This window comes from Euphorbia lathyris, chromosome 6, assembly GCF_963576675.1.
Source record: "Euphorbia lathyris chromosome 6, ddEupLath1.1, whole genome shotgun sequence".
In the NCBI taxonomy this organism is placed as follows: Eukaryota; Viridiplantae; Streptophyta; class Magnoliopsida; order Malpighiales; family Euphorbiaceae; genus Euphorbia; species Euphorbia lathyris.
Window position 1 is genome coordinate 71,249,480 of NC_088915.1, and position 20,707 is coordinate 71,270,186.

Below are 20,707 nucleotides of genomic sequence, written 5' to 3' on the forward strand. Positions count from 1 at the left end.
TGGTTTGGGGTTAATTGGTTAATTATAAAACTAATCCAATCCTAATCTAATTACATAAATAAATACCAATAATATTTATTCTATGCAATTAGTTGTGATTAGATTAAATTTAATTACCCCAATTAAATGAATAACACTAATTAATAAATTGACGTATTAATCTAATTAATTATTCACTGAATGCAATTTCATTAATTTATAAATTAATTAATTACATCCCGTAAACTAATTAATCAATTAAATACCCAACACTTAAAACCATTAATCAATTACCTTGATACAAAGTACCAATTAATCAATTAATTAACCACCAATTAATTACCTTGACATTTTACTGTCAATCAATTAATTAATTTCATCTCTCCAATGTACCGTTCTATAAGTTCTAACTCAGATGTTCGATGTGCACGATCCTATGGGACTGTCCTTAGTTAGCAGTGGGCTCACGGCCCACAGACAGTAAGTGGGTTCTAGCAAACCATTACTGTCCCTAACCAAGACAGAGTTTCAGCAGTCTAAAGATGCAGAGACCCTGTAGTTATCTCTTTAACTTATTTTACCATTTGATATCAATATTATAAACTAAAGGCATGGCGGCTGTCATCCTCTCTGTTGTTTATGATATTTCTTGATCTTGAGTAGATTAATGAATCAGATAAGTAAACTACTTATCAGGGTGTGGCCACACACTTATCAATCTCACTCATCAAGTGGCCTGTGATATCATCTCACTATTATGTGAGTGGTAATTCCATCACTTCACTATCAATGCCAATGTGTTCACCTCTTCACCCAATCATACCCGTATTTGGCATCCTGTTACAGACCTGTTAGGCGTATGTCAAAGTGAACCGGATCCCACATTGATATTATAATGAAATCTGGTCTGAAGACAGTTAGAGACCTACTTAAGAAAACTAATGACACAACCACCATATAGTTTTCTCGGGCGGATCGATCCAGTCACATGTATACAACATGTACCCATATTCACAACTGACTTATCAAGTGCTATGGCTAGTATCAATTACTACCATACAGTCGTCGAATATACAAGTTTGTGGTCCTAATCATTCCCATGATAGAATAGACTTGGGATATGGTTTTACGATTATCAATCAATGGATTCTCTATTCATATTATAGCACAAGATATAAATGAACTAGATTAATGCCTTTATTAATGTGACACAAATACATTTTATAAGAACCAATGCCTATGAACTAGGGCACACCAACAAGACCTTGGTGAAGCAGCTTATATACTTGGTATAAAGATCTATAGAGATAGATCGAGAAGACTGCTTGGTCTTTCACAGGCTACATACATTGAAAAGGTGCTAAATCGGTTTAGCATGCTTGAATCGAAACGAGGTAACTTACCCATGCTACATGGAGTAAAGTTAAATAATCATCAATGTCCTAAAACTGATGATGACAAACGACGCATGGCTGTAGTCCCATACGCCAGCGCGATCGGTTCGATTATGTATGCTATGCTATGCACTAGACCTGACGTAGCGTTCGCATTATCTGTAACGAGTCGTTACTAAGGGAATCCGGGAGACGAGCATTGGATTGCTGTCAAGAACATTCTTAAGTACTTGAGAAGGACTAAAGATATGTTCCTAGTGTACGGAGAAGGAGATCTGAAAATTGAAGGATTTTGAGACGCTAGTCATCTCACAGATGAGAATGATTTTAAATCCCAATCAGGATACCTGTTTATCTTGAATGGGGGGGCGGTCAGTTGGAAGAGTTCCAAGCAGGGAAGCGTAGCTTTCTCTACGACCGAGTCAGAGTACATCGCTGTTGCGGAAGCAGCAAAGGAAGCAGTTTGGATTAGAAAGTTCATTATAGAACTAGGTGTGGTGCCTGACATTGTCAATCCCATTACTCTGTACTGTGATAACAATGGAGCCATTGCGCAAGCAAAGGAACCACAGTCTCATAATGCATCCAAGCACTACCTAAAGCGATACCACATCATAAGAGAGATTGTGGCTAGAGGAGATGAGAGAATAGAAAGAGTACCTACAGAGGACAACGTTGCAGATCCGTTGACAAAGCCTTTAACCCAGAAAGTACATGATCGTCATTTAACTTCTACTGGGATAAGTTTTAGAAACAATTGGCTTTAGTCCAAGTGGGAGTATGTTGGGGTTTAGTGTCCTATAGACAATTGTTGCAGGATACAAACTTAATGTAAATGAATTGTTCTTTATATCATTTGTTTTAATGAGATATATGTTTTATAACTATATAAAGGCAATCCCTTTTAAGCACTAAATAAAGTCTAATAATAGGAAATCCGTAAGTTTGTTTAAAGTGATTATAAAGTGTTCATACAAGCATGAAGTGAGACAAAACTTTATAATAAACTAATAAACTTAAAACCACCCCAAGTCAAGTGATATGTTTAGGATTGATATATCACTGTTGAGACTTGTATGTAACAATGTCTTCTGTCCGACAGAAAGCTGATCTCACAAGCTTCATATATATAGATATCTGGACAGAAAGCTGATCTCACAAGCTGATCTAACAATGTCTTCTGTCCGACAGAAAGCTGATCTCACAAGCTTCATAGATCTGATGAAACGTCGTTCATTAGGATTGGGGATCCGATTTGAGATAACAGGATGAGTAGATTCATCCTTGTCACCTGTTCATCTCATTGGTATTAATAGGTATAACTAATCCTCAGACTCAAAGGAATGTTAATTGGTCATCTTGAATTACTGAATGTGAGACTTTGATCCTGCGGTCCCACGATCCTTAACAGAGATGACTCTGGGGTGTGAACTGCAAAGGTTAGGTGTCACAAGAGGTAATGTCAGGGTAGTTATACATTGGATTGAGCATTTATCACTCCCGATTAATGGGAGATACATCCAAGGATCGCTTGTGGAAGACTCGACTCTAAATCCTTGCAAGGTGATAGCTTAAGAGTAAGAAATACAGATTTCACTTAACCTATCTATTTGAGTTGACTCGGCCTATATAAGTAAAATGAACGTCTCACTATATGTGACTTGACATCACCCATAGTCATAAGATTCAGTTCAAGGATGTAGTTTATAAAGGATCGAATTATACTGTAACTAATACGGAAGGGTTAACGACAGAATCAACCTGTCTTCTTAACGGACTCTGGGGGAATGATTACAGACTTACCAATAACATACTCAGTACATCATTCCGTTATGCAAGGATTAAATATAATTCTTGAAGAAATTAATTTAATAGTTGCATACGGCCAGAAGTAGTAAGAAGCTAATGGATCACACATAAGACTTGGAACCAAAAGAGAGATGGATGTCATTAATAGATGGAAGCCCAATTGAGCCCAGTAAGGCCCATTTAAATAGAGGGGGCCGAAATTTATATATAATAAATAAGGAATTATTTTAATTCCATTAATCCTAATTTGATTAGGTTTATGAATTAAATTAATTAAGAGATAATTAAGTTAGGAGTTTTAATTAGATTAATATACTCCTATTATTATCCAATTAGGTTATTTATTATTATCCTAGATATATTAGATGTATTATAAGATAATAATTAGGAATCCTATTCCGAATTGAATTCCTATTAAGTAACCTATTCCTATCTAACTAGGGTTTAGATACAAGTTATTATATATACCCCCCTACTACATGAATTTCGACTAAGCCTCATCCCTCCCCTCTTGGTGATTTTCGAAATACTCCTTTAGAGAGAGAAAGTGAATTCGCATCCCCTAGTTCGTGGACAAGAATTCATACGGCTTCCGTCGATTGATTAATTTCATTCATCTCCTTTTCTCTTTGATCTTGTGTTGGTTAATTAGAGGCAATCTATTTTGGTTGCATCTCATACGGTTGATTCTTACTTAACCTCACCGTGTTTTACTTCGTGCTTGGGAACTCGGAGAAGAATTGTGGGCGCTTCTTTAAAAACGATAGATTGTTCTTCAAAAGGTATTTCTTCTTATCCCTCTTTATATGAAATAACGATTAACGGATCCTATGGTTAAAAAGGAAGTAGGCTAAAAATTTTATATTTCCGCTGCTATACCTTAGCCTTATTTTCCTTCAGCTCCAGCTCACGAGGTGGACATCACTACTCGGGGAAGATCTGGCAAGGGACTCACCTTTGAAACTATCAATAATAGAGGAGAGTTTCTTCAAGAAGAACTCAGCTAAGTTAGGCAAAAGCACAGCTTTATTATCAAAAATCTCCTCGTTCCTCCATTTCCACACTTGATGACAGATAATGGCAAAGAAAATGTCCCCATGCTCCATATAAGACAATAACTTTCCCCTAATACCATCTGAGAACCAGTCGTTCACAGAATGGGACATGAAGGAAGAGAAAGTATGATGAGGGAGAATTTTCTTCCAAACCTCTTCACTCTTAGGGCAATCCCTAAGAGCGTGGCACAACGATTCAACATGGCCTCTACATCTACCGCAAGCTCCAGAGGTCGCTAAATGCCTTCTGTATCTATCTAAGTTAGTAAGTAATCTGTCTTTAACGCCCAGCCACAGGAAGCTCCTCATGCGGTAGGGGATTTTAAGGGACCAAATGGTCTTCCAAATATCCGAGGGATTATCAGTCCTGTTAAGGGAAAAAGCTTCAAAGGCAGATTTATAAGAATAGACTCCATTGTTAGTCAGCGCCCAGCAATGCTTATCCATGTCTTCCTCTTGATTACTCACCTTCACTCCTCTAATTCTAAGGAGAGTCTCAAGGCTAAAGAAAGAATCAAATTTAGGCCAAACCCAGTCCCCTTCAGAGTCCACCACATCGGCTAACCTCCAGTTTTGGATATCACTAGGCGGGGGGAAGTGCACACATCCACTAAAGGTTTATCCCCAATCCATGTATCAAACCAGAAGCTTATGGACTTACCATTACCCACATCCAGACCAACCCCCGAGCAAAACTCAGCAAAAACGGCGCTAAGCCCTTTCCAGAGGAAGGAACAATTGATAACTCTCTCTTTCGGGCCCCCAAAGATCTTATCTTTTCGATACTTACCACAAAGAAGGCGAACCCAGAGAGAGGAGGGGCATTGCCACATACGCCAAAGGAGTTTCATTAATAAAACTTTATTATTATCCTTAGCTCTCCTAATGCCCAAACCCCCTGAACCTTTGGGCTGACAAACCTCACTCCAAGGCACCAGGTGGATCTTACTTCCCTCCGCAGCTTCCCCCCACAGGAACCTTCGGTTAATCTTATCAAGATCATTAAGCACAGGATTCGGAAGCTGACAAGCCTGCATGATGTGGTTGGGAGCAGCGGAATTCATAGATTGAATTAAAGTCAGACGGCCAGCGAGGGAGAGAGTCTTGGCTTTCCACATGGCACACCTCGTATTGGCTTTGTCCAAAGTATCTTTAAAAGAAACTTTAGACACTCTCTCACTATGGAGAGGAATCCCTAGATACTTCCCAAGAGAATTAGTAAGAGGAATACCAGACAAATCACTTAATCTTTTACAAATTCTCAGATTCATATTCTTAGAGCACATCATCCTAGATTTCTGGATATTAAGTCTCTAACCAGAGGCCGAACAAAAACAATCCAGAATATCCATAATGACACTCAACTGCTCCTCATTACCTTCAAGAAAGATAAGGACATCGTCAGCAAAGAATAAGTGGGTCACCTGGGGACAGAAACTGTTGATGGCCACCGGGTGGAAACTCCCAATATCAATGGCATCTTGAATAAGGTGGGATAGCCTCTCCATAGCAATAACGAAAAGGAAGGGACTCATAGGATCACCTTGACGGATGCCCCGACCCGGAGAGAACTCCTCCGACATATCCCCATTCACCATAACCTGAAACACAGGAGAAGTAATACAAAACTTAATAAGATTTCTCAAACTGTCCGGGATCCTAGCTCTCTCCAGACTCTCCATCAGGAAGTTCCAGTTGATGCGATCATAGACCTTCTCCAAATCCAGCTTAAGAGCCACAATGCCTTTCTTCCCTTTCCTAATCTTCATAGTGTGCACCATTTCTTGGGCAATCACCACATTATCCATCATTTGTCTACCGGGTACAAAACTACCCTGATTCTGACAAATGATCTCCGGAAGAATGCCACGGATTCTATTAGCCACAATTTTTATAATCGTCTTGTAAAGAACATTACAAAGACTGATGGGTCTCATATGCAAAAAGGAAGAAGGCATACTTGAATTCTAAATGAAAAGCGATTGATGACCGTCACAAGGACTGAAAATAAAAACAACGGTCTTGGGCCCCGACGTTACATGACAGGTCGGTCAGAATTTTTTTTTTTAAGATAAGTACAAAAAATAAAAGTAATAAAACAACACAAAGATATAAATTTTTTAATTTTCTTTTATATTTTTATTGATTTTGTAAATATTTTTCAATGTTTTTTTTATTACAAATAATAATAAAGCATGAAAATTACAACTTAAAAAAATAACTTTAAAGCTAGAAATATAAATAAGTCATAAAAAAACAAATATGTACGCGATGAAATAAAATTAAACCGGTCTCTTTGATGTCGTTGGGATACGTGAAATTGAGGATTGGAACTCTGGAAAATTGGCTCAGGGGCTGTTGCGTTGTTCGGGTAATTTTGGGCGAATTCGGAGCAATCCAAAGAGTTTAGGGACTGAACCAATAATTTACCACAAAGTCAGCAGTAAAATGAGACTAAACCGATGCTTTTGTGGGACTTTCGGGCTCGATTACGGGGGCTGTAGATATCAGATTTGAGTGAAACGAAGGCTAGTATTTAAAGTTAGTGTGTAAAGGAAAGGTCTGGAACTGAAATTTCAGAAAAAAGTCTAGTGAAGGAGTCAGAATAAATTATTGAAAATGGGGCAACAGAATAATTGTTTGATGGTTGAAAAACCAAAAGTTTGATTCTGTTTCGTGGAGGGTGTTTTAAGGACAATTAAGAAGGATATAGGGGGTCGTTTTTTACGAAATAAAAATTGACAATTCGAGAATTGATGTCAATAAAGAGATTAAAATTAATTTGGGTTAAAATGATCAGCTAACGAACTCGAAATAAAATTTGAAAAACGGCTCACCAGAAAAGTTGTTTGATGAATTTTTCAATAGTAAACTAAGAGAATTTTGGATTTGAAGTTTATGAAAATTGGAAGCTTTTATGAGGAACTCGAGATTGAAGAACGAATTCTGGAAATTGAGAGTTTGTTTAGACTAATTAGATGCTAAAGAACGATTTCTACGAACCTAAGGATTGATAAAATGGCCGATTTTGGCAAGTAATTTGAGAGACAAATTGAGTTGTTCTGTGATTGATTGATTTTGAGTGGGGCTTTGGAATGAAGGATTTTGAGCTCAATTTATAGTTTTTTGAACAACAAATTCCATGTTAGTGGTCCTTAAATTTCTCATCCATGACTACCTTCCCATAAGTTAAAGAAAGAACATGGATAAGTTAGGAGCTAGAAAAATGGAATTTAAGGTCATGAAACACGTTCCTAGAATGTGTAGACAAGTTCAAATCCGTTTTTCTGCACTAGTGCTCTTTGAAAAATTCTACCGGCTTCGTTACAGCTCTGTTTTGCTCCGTTTTTTACATTCCAAAAAGCTAACATCCCAAACTTTCTGAAAAAAATACTGGCCGTCCGATATTTCACTGTTCCGAGGTCCTTGTTGTCATCAAAGTTGCTGGACGGGTTGCTGAAAAAATGGTGCAAATTTGCCCCTGATTTTTATTATTTCTTTTTCTTTTCTTTTTATAATAATCTTTTGATATTATTTTCTATTTTTTATCACATTTTTATTTTTTTGAGAGATAAATTTAATTAAATAAAAATAACTATAGAGTAAAATTATAACCTATGCTAAAAATATAAAAATTAAATTAACCCCAACAAGAACGTTATTGAAGAAGTTAGAGATTGTGGATTTTAATTTGTGTATTCTAGGGTTACAAAAAGAACTCTTACTTATAAGGATTCGACATGAACCTGAGGAGATAATGGTTTACATATTTGTTAGAACAAAAAATTAGTTGGAAAATATTATTTAGTAAATTATTTACTAATTGAAAAAATTATTTAATATATTTACTAATTAAAAAATTTTTATAGAAGAAAATGACACATAAGTTATTGCTTTCTTGTCAAAATAGTTTTAAAAAAAATCTAAAAATTACATATAAGTTAAAACTTATAATGATACATCGGTTAAAACTCTAATATTATGCCAAAGTGTCCTTTTGTTCCCTGATTTTATAGATATAATAAATAGATAATAGATTCGTATAAATATTTTGAGAATATGAGTGGTTTATTTATTTTAGGGCAAAGTACGAAAAAAATGTTCGTGGTTTACTTTATTTCCAAATAGAGGTCCGTGGTTTAAAAGTTTGCAAATAGAGGTATGTGGTATGCTTTTTTTACAAAATAAAGTATTTAAAATTAAACTTTTAAGTAATTGATGACAATAAGATCATTTTTTAGTTTTTTTTCAATTATATTTATATCTTGACAAAACAAAGATCCTAAAATCCAATTGGAACGGTGTAAAATGAATTTAAATATCAATTTAGTTCATAAACTATCAGATTAGTAAAAACCGTAAAATTCCACCATATTATTTATTATTTCGATTTAGGAAGTTGTTTTTTCGGGGGTTATGTTATGCTGATATGTAATAATAATTTTTTTTTAAATAAAAATGTTTTTAGTTGTAATCATAACTTAACTGTGTAATTGTAATACTTTGTTTTGTAAATAAAATATACCACATACTTTTATTTGTAAACTTTTAAACCATGTACCTCTGTTTGCAAAATGGACAAACCACGGACATTTTTTTCGTACTTTTCCCTTTATTTTATTACAATCAATATGATATATATTCAAAATTTTATTTATATAGGTACAAAAATATTATTGGCTGAACTAATAAGAAACTTTATAATAAGTAAATTACAAGCATTATTTCACACACGAAAACTTATAGTTAATATTTGATGACATGAAAAAATAATTATTATGATACATTAATTATTGATGTGTTTTTTGTATAAACCTAGAGCCCAAAATGGATATAGGTTTCTATATGATGCATAGTGGAGTACACAAGTCCGCAGAGATGCTCCTGTTATTTCCTGCATGTAAAAAATAACTAAATTAATACTTGTTTTTTTAAACAAAAAAAACTGCATTTTAATAACTTGAATTTAACAAAAAGAAGTGTAAATTATTATATTTGTCTGGTAAGGAAAATGATATATTGTGATGGTCTCAAGTATATTATTTATATAAATCATGTTGTCGTGTTATTAACCCTAAAGATTAATTTTAAATAAATGTCTTATGGTTTCACATTTTTACAGATCAGTACCTATGGTTTTTTCTGTTACAAACTGAATCCTACGGTTTGCAAAATTTTCATTTTTTTTATTGACTTTGCAAAATTTGGCCGATTACGATTTCAATGAAAACTTTCAAGAATTAAATGATATTTTAAACAACTTTAATTCTTCAACTTTTTAGGTTTGAGGTCATTTAGGTATAGTTTTTTTATGCAAAAAAGAGAGTTAATGTTTAGAGAGAGAAAACTCCAAAAATGATTATTTTGAAAAAATAAAAAATATGGCCCCATAGTAAATATGATACTAAATAACTTTAATTCTTGAAGATTTTCATTTCGAAATCATTAACGACAAAATTTGGCAAAGTCAATAAAAATAAAAAATTTACAAACCACAGGATTCAGTTTGTAACAAAAAAACTCATATGTACCGATCTATAAAAATGTGAAACCACATGACATTTATTTGAAATTAACTCTAACCCTAATGTGTGTATATATGTATGTTACCTGTTGAGGAAATTCACCACTTTCAAGTTGTGAATTGACTAATAATCTTGCTGCATTATGTAAAGGTGTTGGATCCGTCCTAACCTATTTATCATTCAATAACTAAGTTAATATAAATAATTCTTAACCTCTAAATTATAAAGAGTCAAAAATATGTATTATTTTGAAATTAATAATTAAAATATAAAACTAACTTGTCCGCCATGAATAAGACCCATCATTGCCCATGCAGTCTGTATAAGATGTGATTTGTTTCCTTCTAGCGGCGTGTATTCCTGAGAAGTATATATATATATATATATACACACACAAAGCATTTTGATTAAACACCAAAAAACATTTTTAATACACAGTTTAGATTAAAATTTATAAAACTAATTTTATACATAGAGTTTAACTAATTTATTAAATTACCAAATTAGTGTACGAGAGATAGCTCTCTCCCCAGCCTCCAGAGTTGAGTTGTTTGGAAAGCAAAAATTCACAACCTTTTCTGACTACTTTACTATTCTCACATGTCTTTCCAACTGCAGCCAAACCTCTTAACGCAAAATATGTACCATATATGTAGCAAACCCCCCAGTCTCCATACCTGTACCACAAATAATTACTTGATATTAAAAGTTAAAAAGCCTCATAATTTATTACAGATTTTACATATGCATTTCTAAATTGAAATATAAAATTAATCATGTACTTACCAAGAACCATTAGAATTTTGTGTATTTTCTAGATATTGAGTTGCCTTAGCCAATGCAGTTTCTACATCTTTTTTTCTGTATCCAGGATGCAACTTTTTGAATAACACAAAACTCTCAACCACCGATGCCGTACATTCCACATAGCTGAAACAACATAATTCGAAAGATAATCAAATTTCTATTTTGATTTTTTACCTCATAACTTAAAAGTTTTAGGATTTAAAGTATGCATACTCATATTCCACCATTACTTTAGCAAAACATTCAGTAGGATTGAACATCTGCGAATCCAAAATTACAAAAGATTAGTTACATGTTCTTCAAAAAAAAAAAAAGAAGGAAAGTTAAAGAAACAACATCGAATTAACTTGTAAACTTTGCTCACTTGCCATATTGATTTTATTGACATTGCACATTTTTAAGTAACATTCATTTTGGTGTCATATCACTAAATATCAGCACTTATGGTGGAATTATATATTTCTTTTTATGGAAAAGTATAAAAGATCAGTTTTATGGATTTGCAAGTAGATGTTATACTTTTTCGTAAAAAGAAGTATAATATATATATATATATATATATATATATATATATTGAAAAAAAGACATGTGTTTTAAATAGTTAGCAAAGTAAGAAATTTGACTAACACTCTTTACCATGTTGACAAATCATCAAAGTCAATGTGCTACATCATCAAAAGTCAATATAGCATTATTTAATGTCAAGAAAGTCAACAACTTATAATATTATATCAACAAAGTCGACATATCACGTCATAAAAAACTAACACATTTAGTCAATTTCTTGTTTTGCTAATGTGTAAAGTTCATGCCTTGTTTTTGCCAGAAGAAAATACAACATTCATCTATTTTGTTAATCGATAAATTCACATATATATATTTTTTTTACTTTTCATTTACTTTTACTGATAATATATGTTTTTTTATACTACTAATAATATATGTTAACGGTGGATTAGTGTAGGAAATATTGCGGACAACACTTTGCCCAAATTCCAAATTGAACCTCTCAATTTTCAATTTCTTCGTTCTTTTGATCCTATTTTTTTCTTTTCTTTTTTCTCCATTTCTCCATTTTATATCTTTTTAATCTAAATTGTTTTTCCATATTTCCAAGACTAGATGTACCTCACTACTTTATTTCTTTTTCTATTATATAATATTATAAATTTACTAAAATTATAATTTAAAAATGATAATTAATAAATTTAAAATAAATAAATAAAATTAAAAATAACAAATAACAATTAATTCTTATTATGAAAATTCTAATAGTTTAAAAATAATTAATTCTTATTAATTTTAAATAATTCTTAATTTTCTTAATAATAAGCCTACAATGTAAAATTAATAAGAATTCATTATTTTTAAACTATTAGAATTTTCATAATAAGAATTAATTGTTATTTGTTATTTTTAATTTTATTTATTTATTTTAAATTTATTAATTATCATTTTTAAATTATAAATAAATTTAAAATAAATAAATAAAATTAAAAATAACAAATAACAATTAATTCTTATTATGAAAATTCTAATAGTTTAAAAATAATTAATTCTTATTAATTTTAAATAATTCTTAATTTTCTTAATAATAAGCCTACAATGTAAAATTAATAAGAATTCATTATTTTTTTATAATTACAATTTTAACAATAAGAAATAATTTTATTTTCATTTATTATTTCGTAATTTACTAATTTTTATTATATTCTTTTTATTTTTTAATTTTAATAAATTTACATTACTATTAATAATATAAAAGGAATATAATAATAATAATGAGTTTTTCTAAAAAATATAATAATAATGAGTCAAATATAATATTGGTAAACTATAAAAATAATTTAGATTTAAAGAAATAAAAAAAATGAAAAAAAGGGAATTAGAGGTTTCCAAATCCCAAATGCTATTTGAGATTTGGGGAAAGTGTTTTGCAACACTAATTTGCGGCCAACAATAATTCTTCCACCAATTCGAGATTGTAATTAGGGGGTAAATAACCTAGGATAATTCACAAACTATTTGGACCCGACTCGACTCGAATTGGCTCAAGACATTAATGAGTCAAGCTAAACTTCCTTAAGTTTGCTTTTAAAGATCGTGAATAAACTCAATGATTTTTTTAATTACTATATATATTTTCAGTAATCTTTAATTCAAAATCAAACAATTAATGACCATGAGCAAAAACAAACAAATAAAACGTAGTAACTAGTCCTAGACTCTGACTCTCAACTCACAAGGTCTATAACCAAAACACTTAATGGATACTTTAGGTATTTGCTTAGTCCAAAAATTATGAATTCAGAGTTTAAAATGCAAACCCTAGACACTAATTAGCTTTTCCCTTCCCAAATTCTCCCTCTTATTCGATCATCCATTGTAGAAGCAGTAACAAATGACATCCATACGTAACCACACCCACAATAAGGTCATATGTGATATGTGAATTTGTATTCTCTAGCCACCACTAGTAGCTACATTTCAAGGAGCTTGGTATAAAGAGTGATTGTTTTTTAATTTTTATTTTTAAAACCTATTAAACTTATGTGGAGTATGTTATAGGGATTTTTTTCTTCTATACGACTTATTCTTACATGTATGATGAATCTGGTAAAACTCATCAAAGCTCAATAAAAGCTTGTCTCCGTTAAAAATTAATCAAGCTCGACTCGATCAAAGCTCAACCAAAGCATGGCTTGAAAGGGCTTGACTCGAGATCTTAAAGAGCAAATAATAAGTCCACCTAAATCTGGTATCGGTTCACGCGTTAACACCCACTTCCAAATTGTAAATAACATAATTAATATCTTAAAATTGTTAAAAAAAATTTCATCTACGATAAAGTAAGAGAGTATATATACTCCGAAAGTATTTTAGAAACTCTTGTCTTTTGTAAAGAAAACCAACACAGTACTCTCAATGTTGGGTCAAGGGGGAGTTGACCTAGACTCCCACCCAGGACCTCATATTTAGGAGGGAATCTAATCTGAAACTTATTTTAATTACAATATAATAATTAATCAAGGGATAAGTACAAAAAAATGTCTGTGGTTTACACGTTTTACAAACGCGAACCTGTGGTTTTTTTTTTACAAAAAGAGGTATGTGCTAAACACCTAGCAAACAGAGGCAAAATTGACTAACGGTGTTAAAATTCAAAGAGAAAAGAGTTAATTTGGTCCTTATATTTATTTATTTTGTCAATTAACTCCCTAATTATCCAATTATCACAAATAAACCCCAAAATCAAAAATAAAAATAAAAAATACCATCTTCTCCATCCCTTTTTAATTTTTGATTTTCCTTCTTCTTTCTATCTTCTTCTTCTTCTTCTTCTTCTTCTTCTTCTTCTTCTTCTTCTTCTTCTTCTCCTCCTCCTCTCTTCTCCTCTCTTCTTCTTCCTCCTCTCTTCTTCTTTTTTTTTAAAAAATTTTGAAATTCCCATTCTTCAACGTCTGGAATTTCCAGACGTTGAAGAACGTCTGGAATTTCTAGATTCCAGACGTTCTTCAATGTTTGGAAATTCTAGACTTGAACGTCTGGACTAGACATTCACGTCTGGAATTTCCAGATGTTGAAGAACGTCTGGAATGTCTGGAATTTCCAGATTCCAGACATTCTTCAACGTAACGTCTGGAATTTCTAGACGTTCTTCAATGGGAATTTAAAAAAAAATTAAAAAAAAAGAAGAAGAAAGGAGAAGAGAGGAGGAAGAAGAAGAAGAAGAAGAGAGAGAGAAGAGAGAGAAAGAAGTAGGAAAATCAAAAATTAAAAAGGGATGGAGAAGATAGTATTTTTTATTTTTATTTTTGATTTTGGGGTTTATTTGTGATAATTAGATAGTTAGGGTGTTAATTTATAAAATAAATAAATATAAGGACCAAATTAACTCTTTTCTCTTTGAATTTTAACACCGTTAGTCAATTTTGCCTCTGTTTGCTAACGACGTTTAGGACAGACCTCTTTTTGTAAAAAAAAACCACAGGTTTGCGTTTGTAAAACGTGTAAACCACATGCATTTTTTTGTGTACTTATCCCATTAATCAATAAGTTCTCAATTGTTAAAGAATATCCTTTTAAATAATTATTATCTCGTATATGAATTTAATATTAATCATACATAGAAAACAAGAATACATTTTACTAAAATAGAATTGAAAATAGATAACAAGAGTACACAATGTTTTTCCCACAACCGCCGCCTTTTAAGAATAATAGCACAATAGAAAGGCCTCCAAAATTTATTTTACAAATTATCTCTGAATGATAAGGGTAATGTAAAAAAAAAAACTCAGGTGGTTTGTTCGATTTGCATACATAGTCTTAAGGTTTGAAAACTTACAAACAATTGTATGTGGTTTGTGCAGTTTGTTGTTAAAAAAATTTAAGTCAATTTTTCTATAAAAAAATACTCGTGGTTTAATTAATTTGAAAATTCATGCCTTATTATGAGCTAATTTGCAAATTCAAACATTATATGTGGGGTAATTTTCAAAGTCATACCTTAAATATAAGGTAATTTGCAAAACCTGACTTTTTTAGGTGCTCCGAATCCCTAAATTTTGAGATAAATTAATGCAATATTTTTTAATAGAATGTCTGAGTTTGAAAATTGCACAACCCACAAACTCATGTTTCAAAGTTTTAAAACTGCGAGACTATGTTTGCAAAATGGTAAAACCATAAGTTTTTTTTTTTTTTTTTTTGTATTTTACCATACCAACATGTTTTGACAGAATGATAAATACCTTATAGCTTCTTTGTTCTCTACAAATTGTCTTAGAATTTTAATGTTTATCTAGTTTTTCTTAATATAATCAAGAATTAATTAAATTTTTATATTTATTAAGTTTAAATTTGTCAAAAAAAAAAAATTACGCAAGGGCCTATATATATACATATATATATTCAAATTAATGTAAAGTAAAAGTTAAATCTCATAATAGAGATATACTAGCATATCTACCTCCAACCATGGATGAGAAGATGCAGGCTCCCAAGCCGAAATACCACCGTTTTTGCTCTACAAATATCCAACACATTCTTTCAAGTTAGTAATATATATATATATATATATATATATATATATATATATATTTGTGATGAAAATTTTGGATGTTGAGGGTTATTTTTAGTTTAGGGTTTAGGGAAAGCTTGGCACATAATAATTTACGAGATACTTTACATATTGCTTCATCTATTTAGACTCTTAATAACGGTGGGGAGAATTGAGCCAATATATGAATGAGATAATAGTTATTTGCTTACTATTGAGTTGACTCTCATCATAACATTTCAATTTAATAATTAATTAAGTTTTCAAACTTATTAAAGAAAAAGAAAAGGTTTATATTTTTCATACTTGCATTGTAAGGAGAAAATCCACTGCATCATATAATTGTTGTGGTTCAGCTTTGTTACCAACAACTTCTGGCTCCATTTCTGATAATAACATTAAAACCTATAATAAAATATCATATTATATAATATGAGATCGTGTATTCTAATTAATGAATTAGTAAATAACTAGTTAGTTGAATAGCTACCCTGAGTGATTCAGCTGTGCAGTCAGAGACTTGCCATCCTTGATCTTGATCAGCCACAGGCCATGCCCCTTTTGAAATATATCTGAACGTATTTTTGAATTCTCCAAGAGGATTTTCTTTTATCTTAGTTGTACATAAAAATTAGTCAACGATATTATATATATAAGAATTATTACTTCTGATTGAATCAACTATAAGTTCTAATTAAATGAACAGTAGAACTATTTAAGATATAATCATCTAATAAATAGGTAGAAACACTAATTAAACCTGAGTTTGCTTGATGAATTCGTGAGCTTTTATTAGTGTCGAGCCATATTCATTAGTGAGATTACTTTCTAGAATTGCTTGAACATAAAAAGTCGTATCCCACAGTTGAGAGCCCAAATTCTGCATTTATATAGCAACAATTTAATTAGTGTTACTATTTGTTAATAAGAGAATAATAAGAAATATGATTAAAAAAGAATGGATATTGGGAAAACATTGAATTTGTTACCCACCCTACGACCAAATTTCATTTTAAAATTTGGTTGCATGCTTTGTCCCATTTTAAAAAAATCACTCTTGCCTTATTGACAAATGAGCACTCATATTATAAAAGAGAAATAGAATATTATAAAATTTTCTCCTTATAAACAAAATTTGATTTTAGCTCCCAAGTTATTTTCATAGTGAAATTATGTTAAGTATATATTATTTAAGGGTTCACAATTATTGTGTACCATCTCTTTGTATTTAATCATTACAACAATAACCCTTCACAAAAAAAATCATTACAACAATAATACCAAAAGGTTATTTTACTTTCTTGGTTCCTAGTATCAACATGGTAATTTTTTTGTAGATTCTCAATTCTAAAGATCTTATTCAAACTCTATTTTCGCTTCATATACTCAGTCTCTTTGGAAGGAACTAGAATATACGTCAGGGGAATTGAATGGTCTAGTATTGTTACATCAATTAAAATACGAGATTATAATTTTTGTTAATCAAATTGTTTCAATTTATTTTACAATGTTGAAGCATTTATGGGGCCCAATCATATATTAATCTCTGACACATCACCACAAGCAAATGCCTCTTGGGCTTGTAGCGTGCACAACGCATGCCCATCCCGCCATGTGTTTTTAATTCCACAATTAATGAGGTTGCCAAGACTCAAACCCTTGACCGTTTGGTCCAAGAGACTCTGATACCATGTCATGAAACCGTTTGAACTAAAAGCTCGAGCTGATAATTAAGACCCAATCATATATTAATCTCTGATAATCATTGGAAATTGCTAATATGTTTATCTGAGGTGCAACTTCAATTCACTTGATGAATCCACTAATGTGAATGTGAATTCCAATACATCATATTCTCTTTATGATTATAACTAAGCTTGTGGTTCGAACTTGGATATATAATTATAAGAGGGATATATGTTATACTTATTGTCGTAACCTTAGTCATTTGAAGGAATATTTTTTTAAGCTATTTGGTTATCCTACTTCATTTAATCATAAAATGAATGGAAAATAAGGAGAAAATGGTGTGCATAGATCACAAGATACTCGTAATTCCAATTTTGATGATGGTGTTGATATGGAAGATCATGATATTTCACCAAGAACCACTGGACTTGTGTAGAGATAAGTTAAGTGTATTATGAGGGGAAAAATTCCATGTAATATAGTGAGGTGACACTAGTGGTGCACATCAAGGTTTGCAGGTAATATTTTGACTTAAAACTCCTTGTTTCATTCCAAACTAAGAATACTTGTATAAATTATTGAAATTGGTGGAATAGATCATATGAGTGTTTATTTGAACTATTTAGTTCTTACAACCTTATGTCTTTCAAAAATTTTGGTGTATTTGCCTGATGGTGCGATTCAGCCAGTAAAACATATAGTATCTGCAAAAACAGGATATGATTTTACTTTGCACCATTCCTTAAATATTCATGGTTTTAAACATAAAATTATACTTAGGAAATTTCTTAATGAAGCGAGTATTACTATTATTTTTTTTCCCGAAACTATGTGTATTGTAGAACCAAAGGTCTAACTTGCCGCTTGCCATTAAATTATACCAAGTTGGCATTTACAAGCCGATAGAAAAATATTTTTCCCTAATGTTTTAAGAGTTTATAGGTTATATAATAATATAATGTTGCCTTCCTGTGTTGATTTTTAGTTCCAATAATGTAGTGTCTATATTTTCTAAGTCCTATTTATGTTATCATCACATTGAGTATGCTATTGTATCAAACATGACACACCTACATTGTATATCCGATTTGAAAATAAAATCTATTGTGACATTTTTCCTATGGCCAAACAACAAAGAATGTCATTTTCCTAAAGACTATTTTTAATGTTACTTGTTTTCAATTAGTCCATATCGATATTTGAGTCCCATACAAAATAACTTCTTTAACAGGGGAGGAATATGTTCTTATAATGGTCAATGATTTTTTTTAATTAAACGGTCGGACCAGAGAGTTAGTTACCGCCAGACATCCCAACTAGGTTGGCACCCCTGACAAGGCACCGAAACTCAAGCCCAAAATATTATCAAATAGAAGAAAAGGAGAACAACAATAGTTTAAACGAATCGATAGACACACTGACCACTAAGATTACAAAAATCAAAGAAAAATTACTCAACTTTCCTAAACAACGCAGCCAGGCTTGCCGAACAGACCAAGGAACCTCTGTCAATGATTACTCAATGTCCATTTGGACTATTTTATTAAAAGAAAAATCTCAAATGCCTAAAGTTATTGAGAAATTTATACAAATAGTTTTTTTTGAAGTATTATACAAATAGTTAAAACTCATTTTCTCACCAAAATAAAGAATATTAGTATCAATCATGGTACTGAGTTCTTGAATAATCATTGTAACGACCTATTAAAAAAATTATTATAAAAAAAGATTCATTTACACACCTCAACAAATGGTGTTATTGAGTGTAAGTATAACATTTACTTGAGGTCACCTCAAATTTATTATTTCAGGCAAATTTGCCTAGTTTTTTAGGGTGAAGTTATGTTAATAGTTAATCATTGGATGAATATTTTTCTCACACCTCCACTAAATTGGAACACCCCTAATAAAATCTTACATAATTAAATTCAAGCTTACTGTCATTGAATACTTTGGTTGCCTTTGTTAATTTTATTCATCGGAACTGAGACAATCTAGCTCAAAGATTTCAAAAATCACGTTACTAATTTGAATGCTATTATCAAACCTTCCTCTTATCAACAAGCTTGTATAGATACCAAATGGTTCCTTCTTATTGGGGTTTTATGTCCTATAAACATTTGTTTTAGGATATTTTTTTTTGGGATAAAGGTTGGACGAACCATGAGAGAACCTGGAATCCGAACTAGGTTGGCACCCCAGATCCAAACACAGAAAACCCGATATTATTAAAAAATAGAAAAGCGTTCAAACAAAGGGGAAGAAAAACAAACTAATTGTAAATGAACTAATTGTAAATGAATTGTTCCATATTTGTTTTAGGATATAAACTAATTGTAAATGAATTGTTCTTTATCATTTGTTTTATGAGATATAACATGTTTAACTATATAAAGACATTAATCTTTTATCACAACTAAGCAAGTTAAATAAAAGGAAACCCCAAGTTTATTTAAGTAATCATAAAATGTTCATACAAGCATGAATGAAGACTGTACTTTATAATAAGTCAATAAACTTAAAGCTGCCCCAAGTCTAGTAATATGTTTAGGGATTAATTAACATAATGATGTTGAGACTTGTATGTAATAATGTCTTCTGTTGTGAACAAAGAGCTGATCTCACAAGTTTTAGATATTCGAATATCTAGACAGTTACATGGATCCGGTGAAGGAGTTCATTAGGATTTGGGACATGACTTGAGATAATAGGATGAATGGATTTATCTAATGTCACATGTTTGGTCTCAAAAGGTATTATTAGGCATAAGTAATCATCAGACTTAAACAAACATAAATTAGTGATTCTGGATAATGGAGTGTGTTACTTTGACTTTGTTTAAATATGATCCATAACATGAGGATTCCTGGATGTGTCCGAGCAGGCGTTGAGTACCGTATAAAGTAATTGCAGGATAATTAATGTTAGATTGAGCATTTGTCACTCCTGATAGATATGAGATATATCTATGGCCTCTTGTGGAGAATTAATTTGAAATCCTTGCAAGGTGATAGAGTTAAGAGTAGAAATGAAGATTTCACTTAACTTATCTATTAAGAGTTAATTATGCATGGACAAGTAAAATAAACGCATTATATGTAACTTGACATATTCTATAGTTACAGATTCGTTTAAGGATATAACTGTTGAAGGATCAAATTATAATGGACATAATACGGAAAGGTAAACGTCAGTATCAAACTGGCTTCTTATTGCTCTGGGGGAATATTTACGGTTCTGCTAGTAACACTCAACGCACTAATTCCGTTATACATTAAGTTGAAATTAATTACAATAATTGTATACGACTAGTAGCGGTAAGAACCTAATGGGTCACACATGGGACTTGGAACAAGAGGACGAAATGGTAATTTCAGAGTGGATATC

At 31.5% G+C, this 20,707-nt stretch overlaps 1 protein-coding gene across 1 annotated transcript in view; it reads right to left on the bottom strand.

Annotated features, from left to right (window-relative positions):
• Positions 1 to 8,969: 8,969 nt before the first annotated feature.
• The window catches only part of LOC136233477 (beta-amyrin synthase 1-like), a 33,941-nt gene continuing 22,203 nt past the window's right edge, over positions 8,970 to 20,707 (bottom strand). Inside the window, exons 9-18 of the mRNA XM_066023147.1 lie at positions 16,392 to 16,511; positions 16,122 to 16,244; positions 15,938 to 16,036; positions 15,542 to 15,598; positions 10,783 to 10,829; positions 10,549 to 10,692; positions 10,262 to 10,439; positions 10,042 to 10,122; positions 9,848 to 9,931; positions 8,970 to 9,131 (exon numbers count right to left, since the gene is read on the bottom strand). Coding sequence (XP_065879219.1) covers positions 9,024 to 9,131; positions 9,848 to 9,931; positions 10,042 to 10,122; positions 10,262 to 10,439; positions 10,549 to 10,692; positions 10,783 to 10,829; positions 15,542 to 15,598; positions 15,938 to 16,036; positions 16,122 to 16,244; positions 16,392 to 16,511 — 1,041 coding nt within the window. The 3' untranslated portion in view covers positions 8,970 to 9,023. The remainder of the gene's footprint in view (positions 9,132 to 9,847; positions 9,932 to 10,041; positions 10,123 to 10,261; positions 10,440 to 10,548; positions 10,693 to 10,782; positions 10,830 to 15,541; positions 15,599 to 15,937; positions 16,037 to 16,121; positions 16,245 to 16,391; positions 16,512 to 20,707) is intronic.